Consider the following 18876-nt stretch of genomic DNA (forward strand, 5'->3'; position numbering starts at 1 on the left):
ATATTTTTTTAGGGTCTGATTAAATCATTCGACCAAGCTGTCTGTTTGGGGGTGGTAAACGCTGGTCTGAATCGATTTAATCCCCAATAATTCATACAGTTTGCGTAGTGTACATGACATAAACTTAGTGCTCTGATCTGTGAGGATTTCTTTCGGAATCCCCATTTGGGAGATTATTCTGAAGAGTGCCTCCACAACACTTCGCGCTGAAATGTTGCACAAAGGCAATGCTTACGGATATCACATTGCATAGTCTACCAGAACCAATACAAAGCGATGTCCATGTGCCGTCCAGCAAGGTCCATACCAATTCATTGGAAGGGGACCTTGATTAATGGGCTGGCCAGCGGATTCACCAGCTGACATTCTCTGCATACCGCACACATTTGCGAACATCCCGCAACACATTAGTTCAGTGTCTTTTCCGGCCCCACCATCGGATTATAATGAGCCATCTGGAATAAATTCCAGACAGCTCCACGGTATTAATAATTGGGTTGTATCCTCTTTTGTCAGAGTGTCTTGTGTCACTTGATGCAACCAATTCTTGATACTTGAAAAGTACGGATATGCAAGTGCATGTCCGTCTGGAGATGTTGACCATCAGAGTAATTAATTAATCACAATGTTGAATTCCTGTACGGCATGTCAGCGCACACCTGCATATCAGTGGGGTTGAAAACAGTTGTTAAGGTTTACAACGGAAATATGGTGACACTCGATGCTGCTGAGAAGTGCATAAACGGACATCTTGGCGATTTTGAAGCGATGTTACTTCTGACGAGAGCTGCAACAAAAAAGGTAATCCCAGAAGCGATCTCTTTCAGCTCTCTCTCAGTTTCTCAGTTTTCTCTGCTGCTCGTCGTGACAGCTTTACCACCTCTGGTGTGCATTATTACATAGACTGCAGTATACCCAACAGCCTCGTGAAGCGTATGCAAGCCATTCACGCATCACGAGCCGACAGTGCTTCACTTTCGGTTAATTGCACAAGTTAATGTGCCTGCTTTGCTTCAATCAGGCTGCACGGATGACAGCATATGTTCTATCAGGAAGACTCGCAGACTTGAGTGAGATTTGAAGATGACATTTATTTGATGGATATAAAACAGAAAGTAATGTCACACTTTGGCGTAAGCCCCGTCAGGCGGTCCGAAGAAGTTGTACTCTGAACCGTCATATCCTGCCGGAGATAGGAGGCAGGGGCGAGGAGCCTACCCCCATGCAGGACGGGACTCAACAGGTGGTGGTGGGGTGGTGGAGGTGGCCGTGTTTGCACACTGAAACAGCAATGGGATAGATTGTGAGCAGACTTATAAAGCAATGGCTTACATGTGATTGGCTAGGAGTTACCTAGCTAATGGTGCAATGATGTACAGCTGCTAGTCTTCCCGCTAGAACATTTCCGTGTTTCATTTGCTTCTTTTTGCTTTTAAAACAACACTATTAATGCTTGAGATTTCCACCCTAGCATACAGTACACCCTCCTTAAACCATAGTCACACTCAAAATTACATTAAACGATTAAAAGAGAAAATATAAACCCACATTGTGGGGGTTTTAAATCATTGTGATGCACGAATGTCTTGTCACACTCCCATTCAGCTGATGAAAACACGCTGCGTGATCATGACGAAGGATTAAATCAAAATGTAGATTGTGGAATGATTCATATAAATAAAATAGCCTGCTCCTCTCTCGCTGTTGCTTGCATGCCCTATGCGTGATTTTGACATCCACTAACCAGTAAAATAAAAAAATGGCACTCCCATGTCAAAAAGGTTGCCGACCCCTGCAATAGAGCAATAATGTTGTTTGAATATTTGATATACAGATACACAGTTATATGCAGGTGATGTAATGTATTGAAGAAGAGGATGGATATGTTAAAAAATATAAATGAAATATAGATATAAGTAGGAATGGATGGATTGAATATTGCACATGGTTGTGTTGATAAAAAGGAAAGTATTAGTGGCCAGTTTTAACTGTTCATGAGGTGGATGACCTGAGGAATAAAACAGTTCCTGTGCCTGGCTGCTCTGTTGCTATATTTTGCCATTGCAACAGATACAGATACAGATAATGGCTTCGCTGCACACCCTTACCTGAAAGCTTTCAGAAATGGGGTTGTGTGTGCATGCGTGTACTTTCTGAGTGTTTACAAAGATTCACTCTCTAAAATCACTCTAATGGGTACTTTGTGTCGTCCTGTCCTGCAGTGGCAGAACATGCATTTCTAATTGACAACTCTCAGAATGTGTCATCTGTACTAAAACTGTTGCTCAGATTTTGCTATATGTTTGGGGACCATATGTCGCCTCATAGTGAAACCTTAAATCAACTACATTATGGGTACATGTCAACAGTCCCCACAATGAAAATGGCTTAATTAGGGGACTAAATCATTTCTTGAATAAAATCTAAAGATGTCAGTGTATTGATCTTAGTCTGGGTAGACACCAATATTAACTTGAAGTGAATGTTATGAATGGCTTTGAAGGAGTTATTTTCAAGTTTGTACTTTTAATAATAAATATAATATTTTCTGGTCATGTAGCATGATAATACCATGTGTTCTGGTCATGTACTATGGTAATACCATGTTTTCTGGTCATGTACTATGGTAATACCATGTTTTCTAGTCATGTACCATGATAATACCATGTTTTCTGGCCATGTACCATGATAATACCATGTTTTCTGGACATGTACCATGATAATAGCATGTGTTCTGGACATGTACCATGATAATACCATGTTTTCTGGACATGCACCATGATAATACCATGTGTTCTGGTCATGTACCATGATAATAGCATGTGTTCTGGTCATGTACCATGATAATAGCATGTGTTCTGGACATGTACCATGTTAATACCATGTTTTTTGGACATGCACCATGATAATAGCATGTGTTCTGGTCATATACCATGTTAATACCATGTTTTCTGGACATGTACCATGTTAATACCATGTTTTCTGGACATGCACCATGATAATAGCATGTGTTCTGGTCATGTACCATGATAATAGCATGTGTTCTGGTCATGTACCATGATAATACCATGTTTTCTGGACATGTACCATGATAATAGCTTGTGTTCTGGACATGTACCATGATAATACCATGTGTTCTGGACATGTACCATGTTAATACCATGTTTTCTGGACATGCACCATGATAATAGCATGTGTTCTGGTCATGTACCATGATAATAGCATGTGTTCTGGTCATGTACCATGATAATACCATGTTTTCTGGACATGTACCATGATAATAGCTTGTGTTCTGGTCATGTACCATGATAATAGCATGTGTTCTGGACATGTACCATGTTAATACCATGTTTTCTGGTCATGTACCATGATAATACCATGTTTTCTGGACATGTACCATGATAATACCATATTTTCTGGTCATGTACCATGATAATACCATGTTTTCTGGACATGTACCATGATAATACCATGTTTTCTGGACATGTACCATGATAATACCATATTTTCTGGTTATGTACCATGATAATACCATGTTTTCTGGACATGTACCATGATAATACCATATTTTCTGGTCATGTACCATGATAATACCATGTTTTCTGGACATGTACCATGATAATACCATGTTTTCTGGACATGCACCATGATAATACCATGTTTTCTGGTTATGTACCATGATAATACCATGTTTTCTGTACATGTACCATGATAATACCATGTTTTCTGGACATGTACCATGATAATACCATGTTTTCTGGACATGTACCATGATAATACCATATTTTCTGGTCATGTACCATGATAATACCATGTTTTCTGGACATGTACCATGATAATACCATGTTTTCTGGACATGTACCATGATAATACCATGTTTTCTGGTTATGTACCATGATAATACCATGTTTTCTGTACATGTACCATGATAATACCATGTTTTCTGGACATGTACCATGATAATACCATGTTTTCTGGACATGCACCATGATAATAGCATGTGTTCTGGTCATGTACCATGTTAATACCATGTTTTCTGGACATGTACCATGATAATACCATGTTTTCTGGACATGTACCATGATATTACCATGTTTTCTGGACATGTACCATGATAATACCATATTTTCTGGTCATGTACCATGATAATACCATGTTTTCTGGACATGTACCATGATAATACCATGTTTTCTGGACATGTACCATGATAATACCATGTTTTCTGGTTATGTACCATGATAATACCATGTTTTCTGTACATGTACCATGATAATACCATGTTTTCTGGACATGTACCATGATAATACCATGTTTTCTGGACATGCACCATGATAATACCATGTGTTCTGGTCATGTACCATGATAATAGCATGTGTTCTGGTCATGTACCATGTTAATACCATGTTTTCTGGACATGCACCATGATAATATCATGTTTTCTGGACATGCACCATGATAATACCATGTGTTCTGGTCATGTACCATGATAATAGCATGTGTTCTGGTCATGTACCATGATAATACCATGTTTTCTGGACATATACCATGATAATAGCATGTGTTCTGGTCATGTACCATGATAATAGCATGTGTTCTGGACATGTACCATGATAATACCATATTTTATGGACATGTACCATGATCGTACCATGTTTTCTGGTCATGTACCATGATCGTACCATGTTTTCTGGTCATGTACCATGATAGTACCATGTTTTCTGGTCATGTACCATGATATTACCATGTTTTCTGGACATGTACCATGATATTACCATGTTTTCTGGACATGTACCATGATAATACCATGTTTTCTGGACATGTACCATGATAATACCATGTTTTCTGGACATGCACCATGATAATATCATGTTTTCTGGACATGCACCATGATAATACCATGTGTTCTGGTCATGTACCATGATAATAGCATGTGTTCTGGTCATGTACCATGATAATACCATGTTTTCTGGACATGTACCATGATAATAGCATGTGTTCTGGTCATGTACCATGATAATAGCATGTGTTCTGGACATGTACCATGATAATACCATATTTTATGGACATGTACCATGATCGTACCATGTTTTCTGGTCATGTACCATGATCGTACCATGTTTTCTGGTCATGTACCATGATAGTACCATGTTTTCTGGTCATGTACCATGATATTACCATGTTTTCTGGACATGTACCATGATATTACCATGTTTTCTGGACATGTACCATGATAATACCATGTTTTCTGGACATGTACCATGATAATACCATGTTTTCTGGTCATGTACCATGTTAATACCATGTTTTCTGGACATGTACCATGATAAAACCATGTTTTCTAGTCATGTACCATGATAATAGCATGTTTTCTGGACATGTACCATGATAGTACCATGTTTTCTAGTCATGTACCATGATAATACCATGTTTTCTGGTCATGTACCATGATAATACCATGTGTTCTGGACATGTACCATGATAATACCATGTGTTATGTGTTCTGGACATGTACCATGATAATAGCATGTTTTCTGGACATGTACCATGATAGTACCATGTTTTCTAGTCATGTACCATGATAATACCATGTTTTCTGGTCATGTACCATGATAATACCATGTGTTCTGGACATGTACCATGATAATACCATGTTTTCTGGACATGCACCATGATAATAGCATGTGTTCTGGTCATGTACCATGATAATACCATGTGTTCTGGACATGTACCATGATAATACCATGTGTTATGTGTTCTGGACATGTACCATGATAATACCATGTTTTCTGGACATGTACCATGATAATACCATGTTTTCTGGTCATGTACCATGTTAATACCATGTTTTCTGGACATGTACCATGATAAAACCATATTTTCTAGTCATGTACCATGATAATACCATGTGTTCTGGACATGTACCATGATAATACCATGTGTTATGTGTTCTGGACATATACCATGATAATACCATGTTTTCTGGACATGTACCATGATAATACCATGTTTTCTGGTCATGTACCATGTTAATACCATGTTTTCTGGACATGTACCATGATAAAACCATATTTTCTAGTCATGTACCATGATAATACCATGTTTTCTGGACATGTACCATGATAGTACCATGTTTTCTGGTCATGTACCATGATAATACCATGTTTTCTGGTCATGTACCATGATAATACCATGTGTTCTGGACACGTACCATGTTAATACCATGTTTTCTGGACACGTACCATGTTAATACCATGTGTTCTGGACATGCACCATGTTAATACCATGTTTTCTGGACACGTACCATGTTAATACCATGTTTTCTGGACATGCACCATGATAATACCATGTTTTCTGGTCATGTACCATGATAATACCATGTGTTCTGGACATGTACCATGATAATACCATGTGTTATGTGTTCTGGACATGTACCATGATAATACCATGTTTTCTGGACATGTACCATGATAATACCATGTTTTCTGGTCATGTACCATGTTAATACCATGTTTTCTGGACATGTACCATGATAAAACCATATTTTCTAGTCATGTACCATGATAATACCATGTGTTCTGGACATGTACCATGATAATACCATGTGTTATGTGTTCTGGACATGTACCATGATAATACCATGTTTTCTGGACATGTACCATGATAATACCATGTTTTCTGGTCATGTACCATGTTAATACCATGTTTTCTGGACATGTACCATGATAAAACCATATTTTCTAGTCATGTACCATGATAATACCATGTTTTCTGGACATGTACCATGATAGTACCATGTTTTCTGGTCATGTACCATGATAATACCATGTTTTCTGGTCATGTACCATGATAATACCATGTGTTCTGGACACGTACCATGTTAATACCATGTTTTCTGGACACGTACCATGTTAATACCATGTGTTCTGGACACGTACCATGATAATACCATGTGTTCTGGACATGCACCATGTTAATACCATGTTTTCTGGACACGTACCATGTTAATACCATGTTTTCTGGACACGTACCATGTTAATACCATGTGTTCTGGACATGTACCATGTTATTACCATGTTTTCTGGACATGTACCATGTTAATACCATGTGTTCTGGACATGTACCATGTTAATACCATGTTTTCTGGACACGTACCATGTTAATACCATGTGTTCTGGACACGTACCATGTTAATACCATGTGTTCTGGACATGTACCATGTTAATACCATGTGTTCTGGACATGTACCATGTTAATACCATGTTTTCTGGACACGTACCATGTTAATACCATGTTTTCTGGACACGTACCATGTTAATACCATGTGTTCTGGACATGTACCATGTTATTACCATGTTTTCTGGACATGTACCATGTTAATACCATGTGTTCTGGACATGTACCATGTTATTACCATGTTTTCTGGACATGTACCATGTTAATACCATGTGTTCTGGACATGTACCATGTTAATACCATGTGTTCTGGACATGTACCATGTTAATACCATGTTTTCTGGACATGTACCATGATAATACCATGTGTTCTTGACACGTACCATGATAATAGCATGTGTTCTGGTCATGTACCATGTTATTACCATGTTTTCTGGACATGTACCATGTTAATACCATGTGTTCTGGACATGTACCATGTTAATACCATGTTTTCTGGACATGTACCATGATAATACCATGTGTTCTGGTCATGTACCATGATAATACCATGTGTTCTGGACATGTACCATGTTATTACCATGTTTTCTGGACATGTACCATGATAATACCATGTGTTCTGGACATGTACCATGATAATACCATGTGTTCTGGTCATGTACCATGATAATACCATGTGTTCTGGACATGTACCATGTTATTACCATGTTTTCTGGACATGTACCATGTTTTCTGGACATGTACCATGTTATTACCATGTGTTCTGGACATGTACCATGATAATACCATGTGTTCTGGACATGTACCATGTTATTACCATGTTTTCTGGACATGTACCATGTTATTACCATGTTTTCTGGACATGTACCATGATAATACCATGTGTTCTGGACATGTACCATGATAATACCATGTTTTCAGACCTGTACTGTAGTAATAACTTGTTTTATGGAAATGCTTTTCTAGATAGATCTCTCTGTACCATTATGCTGAAACTCAAACAGACAGTGAAACAGTAATCAAAGTCGTCTCTTTTGCCTTATTGCACCAATATTTCACAACAATGACTGCCCACGCAACTGCAATAAAACCCCTTTAAACACGCAGCCGGCAGGTGTGCCACGTTTTATGGAGATCAAGAGTATTAATGATGTAAAAGAAGCATTGTGTTCTTTACACAAGCCACATAATTACCAGCATTCTTTGCACAAATGTAAGCACCTTTTTGCATTCATTAGCTCATTAAGTGTCCTTCAGATGCATTAACTGCATGTGCGCAATAAAAAAGTGCTTTGGCTCATGTTCACACCACACGAACGTATGATGTTTATTTTACAGGTTGTCAGTGTGCTTGTCAGAAATGCATTAATTAACCAAGTCTTGAACCGACTTTCATTTACTTCAGTATTTAATCAGAGCCAGATAGAAAATCTCTTGATGTAAAAAACACATTTGATTTTTATCCTTTTGATTTGTCGAGACATTCACCCATGAGGAAACTGTAGCTTGACCGATTGTGGAAATGCATGAAATGCAAGTGGCACTTCCTGACTTTGTTTTTGTCCCGCCCACAGAATGCAGTTTAAAAGGAAACACCTTGAAGTACATTGAGCTTCTTGAGGATCGACTTCACAGGTAATGGATATCTCTCATGTCTCTTTCTCTCTCTCTTTTACATGCACTCAAGCACTCCCGACTCGTCCCTCAAGTGATTGTTCCTTATTATTTAAACAATTCACACTGTCTGTCCTTTTTTCAGTTCCATCTCTCCGGCTGTTTCAGTGTATTAAATCATTCAGGTCCATGCCCGACTGTATCAGTCCTTTCCTGATGAGTTCATCTTCATATGTCCAAGGCGACAACTAAATTAAGAAGAAATGAGATGTATAAATAGAGATGTGGGATGCGGCTTGAATAAACTGGGGATGACTGCAGAATGTGTTTGTTTAGAGCAAGTTTGAGGACTTCTAGAGTCCCAGAGAGACTTCAATTGAGATCATTTTGATAATATTACTTTTATACAGAATAAACACTTTGGTGTTGTGTTGCCACTTGATGGGTCCTGAAGCATGAGGGGGTACCAGAAGCTGTACATTTCATGCATAGTAATCGAGATGAAAGGTCAAACAAGTGCCAGACAGCCCAGCGACTGTCATTCGCTCTGACAAGCTCGCAAAATCCGACTGCAGAGCGCCGGCGTTTTATTTATCAACACTCGAACCTAAATGCAACACAAATTGGTTATTAGTCGCTGTGCTCAAACGGAGAAATGTAGCATTCATTACGTTTCAATAAAACTGTATGGACGACCATCTGGAGGGAAAGCTGGCATATGCCTTAGCGTTCACTCCTTTGGAATCGCACATGCACGGATGCCAGGAGCGCTGTCTGTTGCCAAGGTGATTACTGTAGGATTTGAAGAGGAGGGGGTACGGCACAGGATCTCCGGAACACTCGCTCTCCTGGGCTTTTATTTTTCCCATTGTGATTGTTCTCCTAGTTACTCACCATGGTAACGTGCTCATGATGACTCTAAAAGCAGGCAGACATTAGCCGCCAGTCATACTCAACCCTACGATGGGTTCTTTGTTACCCTCGGTAAAATAAATGGATTTTTTTTTTTTTATGCCAGGGGCTGGGCATTTTCTAGGAATGGCACAAATGGAGATATTAAAGGAATATTTTAGCCACGAACATTTTTGCCATCCTTTATTCTCCTCGTTTAATTACAAACCCTTTTATTTTTCTTTCCAGAATGTCTGAGTACCATGAAAGTAGTCTATATAGAGATTTGTGCTGTATTTCCAGTCTTTTGAAGCCATGCATTTTCGTACGATCAAATGTGGTTTGTTAAGATGTGTCACACTAGGTTTGAGACAGATGCATTTACGTGCACACCAGTATGCTGATAACTACCTAAATATCGAACAATGTTAAAATAATGCGTTTACATGAGACTTGAAATAATAGTCAAAATGTAAACGGACAAAAATCTACGTGTGCCAATTGGTTTTTGCTTAGCCCTTTTACAACCTTAACCCGATAAAGGAAAGCCGTTAAATGACAACACGTGTTGTCGGCTTAGCGAGCATAATTGGTGTAAGATCGTGCATGTAAATGCACTCACTGATGTCCAACCTTAAAGGGACAGTTCATCCAAAAATGAAAATTCTCTCATAATTTACTCACCCTCATGCCATTTCAGATGTGTGTGACTTTCTTTCTTCAGCTGAACACAAATGAAGATTTTTAGGAGAATATATCAGCTCTGTAGGTCCTTACAATGCAAGTGAATGGTAACTACAACTTTGAAGCTCCAAATGCACATTAATGCACCATAAAAGTAATCCATAAGACTCCAGCGTTTTAATCCATGTCTTCAGAAGTGATATGATAGGTGTGAGTGAGAAACAGATCAATATTTAAGTCCTTTTTCACTATAAATCTACGGTATACGTCGAGCCCCCGACATGACGTATACCCCCCCCGACCTTTCCGCCCCGTCTGTCGGCAGGTCATCCCTGTCTTCCTGGATGAGGGAGGGGAGAAGGGGAGGGAAACAAAAAGAAATGTGTGGCACCTACACGCCGTAACTGCGATCGTGCTAAATTAACAAAACATTTTAAAAAGAGAGGCAAAGGCCAACACGGAGAAGACCTCCGGCCCCTGGCGGACGGAATGCCCCGCCGCATATTTGGTAACTGCTCCAGGCAGTTGGTTGGGAGCCCCTCCTCCCCTCGTGGTCGGCGACCATTCCTCCGTTTTCAGGTGGCCGGGCTCCTCCGTCCTCCGGAAGATGGCCGCGGCTGCTCCGTTGGGGTGGATGGTAGTGGCGAGGACTCTACTACGGCGCATCCCTCCTCCTCTCCCGGGTTTCGGCACCAGTGTAAAGGGATTCATTGAAGGAGGAGGCTTGATTATATAACTAATATTTTAATATAAAACTGAAACAAAAAGACAAACACACAAAGGTGTCGGACAGCAGTCCGTAAATCTCTCTCTCTGTCGCACTGCAGATTCCAGTCGGCCTTTATCCCTCTCTGAGGCTTTATCAGCCTGATTAGGGGCCGGAAGTGCGGAATCACGACCTGGCCCCGCCCTCCGCCCTGCTACACTACCATCATGAATAATAATTATAGTACTTTAATATATCATTGTTTTTTCCACATTGCTGTAATGAAAATTTGGGAGGTAAATGTTCTTAATTGTCATGAATGCATATTATAATGATCCCAAAAATTGGCTTATTTTGTATTTTTTATTTTCTTTGTATATTATGTACACAGAAAATGGACCATTAATATAGTTTTTGCATTTTGACTATTTTAATGACCCCCACAGACACACACACACACACACACACACACAAACACATTACAGTAATGAAAATGTTTGGTAAGTATGCTTAAATGTCATGAAAATGTCATAACACAAATCATAATGGTCCCAAAAATAAGCTTCATTTTCTAAGTAGCTAAAATATAACCTCTTATTTCTTTCTTTTTGATTTTGGGGAGAAATATGAGCTGGTCATGCTCTTGACAGATCTATGTTCATTTTGCGTTCTCAGTTCTTCAAGCACTGAACCATATACAAACATGAAATGAATCTGTGGAGTTTGTATGTACACTGTATGAAGCCTGACAGGGTTTCTGAAGAGTTGTCCAATCAGGAAGCCGTCCCTAGAGACAGCAGCTGTGAAGACTGTAATTATCATCCTCTCGGTGCACTCTCAAAGAATGTGAGCATTTACCCGTCAGAAAGTCTTTAGACTGATTTACCTGTAGGACTAGAGCTGTATTTGAGAGATAGAAGTGTCTCTATAGTAACCAGGACCGATTGCTTTGAATCTGTTGAAGATGTTCAGGACTGTCATGTTAGCATGTTACTATTTTATCATTTGACCGCAAAGCTGGAACAATACTCAATTGTCTAACTTTTGTGCTTTTGATTGGGACGGGGCAGTCATGATGTCATTTATACATCTAATATTAAAGTAATGCAAGGAGAGCATTCTGTTTTTGGCTTGCACTTCCCCTTCCTGGAGTCTATGCAACATTTATAACTAAAGTTATAAAAATGTACTTTTATGCTCTTTTGGGTTTGAATTTGAAATGCATGAAAAGGCCCATTGATGCAAAGGCACTGATGTCTAGTTTAATGAGTTAAAGTACTAGACTTTTATTCGTTGACTTTTCTTCGGCGTTCAATACAATTCAACCACACATTTTAATTAAGAGGCTTTTAGATCAGTTTGTGTTAAGTAATAATTTGATTGGTTGGATTTTGAATTTCTTAACTAATAGAACACAAAGAGTAAAAGTTAATGGTGTCTTATCTAAACAGATGAGTTCCTCTACAGGGTCTCCTCAAGGATGTGTGCTGTCCCCACTTTTATTTATTTTATATACTAACATGTGTCAAAGCATGTATGAGAACAGATTTATTATAAAATATGCGGATGACTCAGTAATTTTGAGTTTACTTAAGGAGAATGAGACCTCACATGGTCCAATTATTGAGCATTTTGAAAACTGGTGTGATGAATCTTATTTACAGTTAAATATATTAAAGATATGCTCATCGATTTTAGGAAAAGTACTCATCCAAGTGATCCTACTTTAATTAAAGGCCAAAAAATAGAGTATGTACAATCATACAAATACCTTGGGACCATAATTGATGAGAAACTAAAATTTGAAGAGAATTGTGAGGCTCTGAACAAAAAGGGGCACCAGCGTTTGTACTGCCTAAGGAGATTATCTGCATTCAATCTTGATAAAACAATAATGAAGATGTTTTATCATGCTTTTATAGAATCTGTTTTGTCATTTTCCATTTTAGTATGGTACGGTCATATATCCTTAAAGGCAAAAAATCAGCTAGACCAGATAGTAAAATGGTCTGGCCGTTTGATAGGCGAGTCAAAATCAGGAGTGGCATCACTATATGCCAAACAATTACAAAGGATGGCCCTTTCAATTTTAAATGATGACTCTCACCCTCTGCGAAATGAGTTTCAGTTATTACCGTCTGCGAGGAGGTATAAAGTCCCTAGGTGTAGAACGAAAAGATATAAAAGCAGCTTCGTAACAAATGCGATTGATATGCTTAACAAATTGTAGAGGTGTTTTTTCAGATATGTACTAGGGGTCTTATGATTTTAAGACGTTAAAGAGATTATATGAAATGCTCTTGAGAGCATTTTCTTTTTGAGAGCACTTCACTAAGTTTATGAGTATTTTTTTATCTGTCCTTAATGTGTAGTGTAGTGTCCTGTGTTTTGTGTTTTTTGTATTGGATGCCATAGAATAGAATGTCATTGCATTGTAAAACAAATTTACCTACGGGTACAAATAAAGTAAACAAACAAACAAACAAAGTAGTTGCACCATTTCCTGTCAAAAAGTTCAGTATCATATTTGACTAAAATGCAAGAATACATTTTTTAAGACACCATTAGATTCAGTGAATGTGGTTAGATATACCAGGCTTGACAGCAACGGCAACTGGAGAGTGGTGGTGTAGTGGTATAAAGCACATAACTGGTAATCTGGTAATCAGAAGGTCGCTGGTTCGATGCCCCATAGCCACCACCATTGTGTCCTTGAGTAAGACACTTAACTCCAGGTTGCTCCGGGGGGATTGTCCCTGTAATAAGTGCACTGTAAGTCGCTTTGGATAAAAGCATCTTCCAAATGCATAAATGTAAATGTAACTCAAGGTATCGTCTCCTTTGTTTTCTTAGGATTTGTCGATAAAGTGGCCTGGACACTTCATAAAGTATTTGGACACTTAAGACACGCTTCAAAATGTCTAAATGTCTTTGCATTAGATAACAAAATATTAAACCAAGTGGCATTTATTTTAGAGATAGCACAAGCACACTTTTCAAAACCAAACATTTCTCCAAAAGAAGTTTAAAAATGTAAAACAATAGATAAACGCCTATACCTGTACTGTTCGAAACACTTTTAGTGTAGTTAGTGGAGCATATCCACACTGAATGTGCTAAACTCCACCTGTGGTTACTCTTGGACACCTGTGAACTTGAGGGGAACTGACCTCATAATTCCACCAAAAATTACATCAACTGTTAATTTAAAGTCTTTGAGCAAAATGGATCAGAAAAGTGAGTTCAGTTTAAGAAAAGGTCTTTGTGGCAGGGCGGAGGGCAGGGCCGGGTCGTGATCGTACACTCCCAGTCCCGTATTAGGCTAATCAAGCCTCCCTAGAGTGATAAAGGTCGACTGCAGAGGATCATGCGGGAGAGAGAGATCGTACTGACATGTCCGTCATGCGTGTGTTTGTGTCCTTGATTTAAGTTGTTAATTAAAATATTATTTATATTGACAAGCCGGTTCTGGTCTCCTCCTTTCCATTAAACCCTTTACACTGGTGCCGAAACCCGGGAAGGAGGAGGGATACGCCATAGTAGAGTTCTCGCCACTACCGTCCACCCTAACGGAGCAGCCGCGGCCATCTGCCGGGGGACGAGGAGCCCAGCCGCCTGAAAGAGGATGATGGCCAGTCGACTGCGAGGGGAGAAGGGGCTCCTAACCGACCGCCTGGAGCGCAGCGGGGTTTAAGACCGCCGACCGCGAGCGGGGAGGGGCTCACTGCCGACCGCCTGGAGCGGGAGAACCGCTGCCAGGGGCGGGGGAGACCCCTTCTGTTCCCCGAGAACGCGGCAGGGCGTTCCGTCCGCCAGGGGCTGGAGGACTGCCTCTGATCCACCCGGAGAGGCGCGGCTGTCGTCCATTTGAGGGTGAAGGAGTGGCCGAGGAACAAGCTACGGCGTATCGGAGAACTGGCGAGTAAGAGTTTTACCCTCGTCCAGGTAGATGGGGATGACCTGCCGGCAGACTAGGCTTAAAACACGCCCTCCCCCCAGGGAAATGGGGGGGGGGGATGTACATCAGGCCGGGGGCTCCCCAGCCTGAGAGAACGAGGGAGGAATGTGGCAGGGCGGAGAGTGGGGCCGGGTCATGATCCTACACACCCGGTCCCATATTAGGCTAATCAAGCCTCCCAAGAGGGATAAAGGTCGACTGCAGAGGATCATGCGGGAGAGAGAGATAGTTTACGGACATGTCCGTCATGTGTGTGTTTGTGTCCTTGTTTTAAGTTGTTAATTAAAATATTATTTACATTGAAAAGCCGGTTCACGCCTCCTCTATTCCATTGATCACTTTACAGTCTTGCTTTGAAATGTTCTTCTAATGCAATGACATTCGCACCTTTACAAGTTTGAATGATGTGTCCAAATACAAAGCCATTGTATTATGTATTGCTGTCTCAGTTCTTTTTCCTGTCTCTGTTTAGTTGTGGAAGTCCAGCTTTGGAACACATTTTGGAAGCAGATTTGGAGACTTGCCACCTCCTCCTGAAAGGTCTCGAGCGGCGCACGCCCAGTCTCTCAGAGACAGATGACCTCCCGTCTACACCAGGATCGAGTTTAAGTGCCCTGACATTCACTAAAGCAGAAGCGGACTGTGCCATGTTGACTGCTTTAGGGGGCCGCTGGTGTCCTGATGCTGACCTACAGCACTCTGAGTTCACTAAGGTAAATCCACAACAAATATCCCATTTCAAATTAAGAGTAGTATGTCCTTATTTTTATGTTAAAATCTTCCCCTTATAAGACAACTATAGTTTAATTTGTACAGTAAACAAAACATTGCTCTGTTTGTTTGAGTGGTCTGACATATCAACTTCCAGCTCAACCAATGGTATGATTCAGGCGGGACTACCTGTTTGTCTAACCAATGGAGACGGTCGGAATTAGTAAATTATAATATATGTAAATAAGTCAGATAAGTAAATTATATTAGCTGTCAGATTGTCCCATTTACTCCAAGAACAAAGTACTCTATTCTTACCTAAAAGTACTGTGGTGATGGTATCAGATGTTAATACCATAGTACTCCATATAAGATGGTACTGAATTATTAACATTCATGAGTAATGGTATTTACATGGCATATCAAACAATACCTTGGTCCATATCAGAAAAATATTTATTACCATGGTACATATACAAAAAACATGGTATTACCAAGGTCCATATCCAAAAAACATGGTATTACCAAGGTCCATATCCAAAAAACATGGTATTACCAAGGTCCATGTCCAAAAAACATGGTATTACCAAGGTCCATGTCCAAAAAACATGGTGTTACCAAGGTCCATGTCCAAAAAACATGGTGTTACCAAGGTCCATGTCCAAAAAACATGGTGTTACCAAGGTCCATGTCCAAAAAACATGGTGTTACCAAGGTCCATGTCCAAAAAAAAAAAAATGTATTACCATGGTCCATGTCCAAAAAACATGGTGTTACCAAGGTCCATGTCCAAAAAACATGGTATTACCAAGGTCCATGTCCAAAAAAAAAAAAATGTATTACCATGGTCCATGTCCAAAAAACATGGTATTACCAAGGTCCATGTCCAAAAAAAAAAAAATGTATTACCATGGTCCATGTCCAAAAAACATGGTGTTACCAAGGTCCATGTCCAAAAAAAAAATGTATTACCAAGGTCCATGTCCAAAAAACATGGTATTACCATGGTCCATGTCCAAAGAACATGGTATTACCATGGTCCATGTCCAAAGAACATGGTGTTACCAAGGTCCATGTCTAAAAAACATGGTGTTACCAAGGTCCATGTCCAAAAAAACATGGTATTACCAAGCTCCATGTCCAAAAAACATGGTGTTACCAAGGTCCATGTCCAAAAAACATGGTGTTACCAAGGTCCATGTCCAAAAAACATGGTATTACCAAGGTTCATGTCCAAAAAACATGGTATTACCAAGGTCCATGTCCAAAAAACATGGTATTACCATGGTCCATGTCCAAAAAACATGGTGTTACCAAGGTCCATGTCCCAAAAACATGGTATTACCAAGGTCCATGTCCAAAAAACATGGTATTACCTAGGTCCATGTCCAAAAAACATGGTGTTACCAAGGTCCATGTCCAAAAAAAAAAAAATGTATTACCAAGGTCCATGTCCAAAAAACATGGTATTACCATGGTCCATGTCCAAAGAACATGGTATTACCATGGTCCATGTCCAAAGAACATGGTGTTACCAAGGTCCATGTCCAAAAAACATGGTATTACCAAGGTCCATGTCCAAAAAACATGGTGTTACCAAGGTCCATGTCCAAAAAAAATAATTTTATTACCAAGGTCCATGTCCAAAAAACATGGTGTTACCAAGGTCCATGTCCACAAAACATGGTATTACCAAGGTCCATGTCCAAAAAACATGGTATTACTATGGTCCATGTCCAAAAAAAATAATTTTATTACCAAGGTCCATGTCCAAAAAACATGGTATTACCAAGGTCCATGTCCAAAAAACATGGTGTTACCAAGGTCCATGTCCAAAAAACATGGTGTTACCAAGGTCCATGTCCAAAAAAAATAATTTTATTACCAAGGTCCATGTCCAAAAAACATGGTGTTACCAAGGTCCATGTCCAAAAAACATGGTATTACCAAGGTCCATGTCCAAAAAACATGGTGTTACCAAGGTCCATGTCCAAAAAAAATAATTTTATTACCAAGGTCCATGTCCAAAAAACATGGTGTTACCAAGGTCCATGTCCACAAAACATGGTATTACCAAGGTCCATGTCCAAAAAACATGGTATTACTATGGTCCATGTCCAAAAAAATAATTTTATTACCAAGGTCCATGTCCAAAAAACATGGTGTTACCAAGGTCCATGTCCAAAAAAACATGGTGTTACCAAGGTCCATGTCTAAAAAACATGGTATTACTATGGTCCATGTCCAAAAAAAATAATTTTATTACCAAGGTCCATGTCCAAAAAACATGGTATTACCAAGGTCCATGTCCCAAAAACATGGTATTACCAAGGTCCATGTCCAAAAAACATGGTATTCCAAGTCCATGTATACATGGTCCATGTCCAAAAGAATAATTTTATTACCAAGGTCCATGTCCAAAAAACATGGTGTTACCAAGGTCCATGTCCACAAAACATGGTATTACCAAGGTCCATGTCTAAAAAACATGGTATTACTATGGTCCATGTCCAAAAAAAATAATTTTATTACCAAGGTCCATGTCCACAAAACATGGTATTACCAAGGTCCATGTCCCAAAAAACATGGTATTACCAAGGTCCATGTCCCAAAAACATGGTGTTACCAAGGTCCATGTCCCAAAAACATGGTGTTACCAAGGTCCATGTCCACAAAACATGGTATTACCAAGGTCCATGTCCAAAAAACATGGTATTACTATGGTCCATGTCCAAAAAAAATAATTTTATTACCAAGGTCCATGTCCACAAAACATGGTATTACTATGGTCCATGTCCAAAAAAAATAATTTTATTACCAAGGTCCATGTCCAAAAAACATGGTATTACCAAGGTCCATGTCCAAAAAAAAATTATTCTATTATCATGGTCCATGTCCCAAAAACATGGTGTTACCAAGGTCCATGTCTAAAAAACATGGTATTACTATGGTCCATGTCCAAAAAAATAATGTTATTACCAAGGTCCATGTCTAAAAAACATGGTATTACTAAGGTCCATGTCCAAAAAAAATAATTTTATTACCAAGGTCCATGTCCAAAAAAATAATTTTATTACCAAGGTCCATGTCCAAAAGGTCCATGTTGCATGGTGTTTCCATGGCACTTTATTGTACACATC

General features: G+C 39.4%; 1 protein-coding gene and 1 long non-coding RNA gene across 4 annotated transcripts in view; both read left to right on the top strand.

Annotated features, from left to right (window-relative positions):
* Positions 1-18876, top strand: part of LOC127660434 (disrupted in schizophrenia 1 protein-like) — a 68999-nt gene that overhangs the window by 37141 nt on the left and 12982 nt on the right. Inside the window, exons 10-11 of the mRNA XM_052150652.1 lie at positions 8747-8807; positions 15498-15738. Of these exons, the coding sequence (XP_052006612.1) occupies positions 8747-8807; positions 15498-15738 (302 nt within the window). The remainder of the gene's footprint in view (positions 1-8746; positions 8808-15497; positions 15739-18876) is intronic.
* LOC127660446 (uncharacterized) lies at positions 17334-18226 on the top strand. Of its 3 annotated transcripts, none has more exons than XR_007972648.1 (3): positions 17334-17402; positions 18007-18068; positions 18208-18226. It is a non-coding gene; the product is annotated as an uncharacterized LOC127660446 (long non-coding RNA). The 3 variants fall into 3 exon arrangements; XR_007972647.1 differs by having other exon boundaries at positions 17355-17529; XR_007972649.1 differs by lacking the exon at positions 17334-17402 and adding an exon at positions 17715-17783.

This window comes from Xyrauchen texanus, chromosome 20, assembly GCF_025860055.1.
Source record: "Xyrauchen texanus isolate HMW12.3.18 chromosome 20, RBS_HiC_50CHRs, whole genome shotgun sequence".
NCBI classification, from domain to species: Eukaryota; Metazoa; Chordata; class Actinopteri; order Cypriniformes; family Catostomidae; genus Xyrauchen; species Xyrauchen texanus.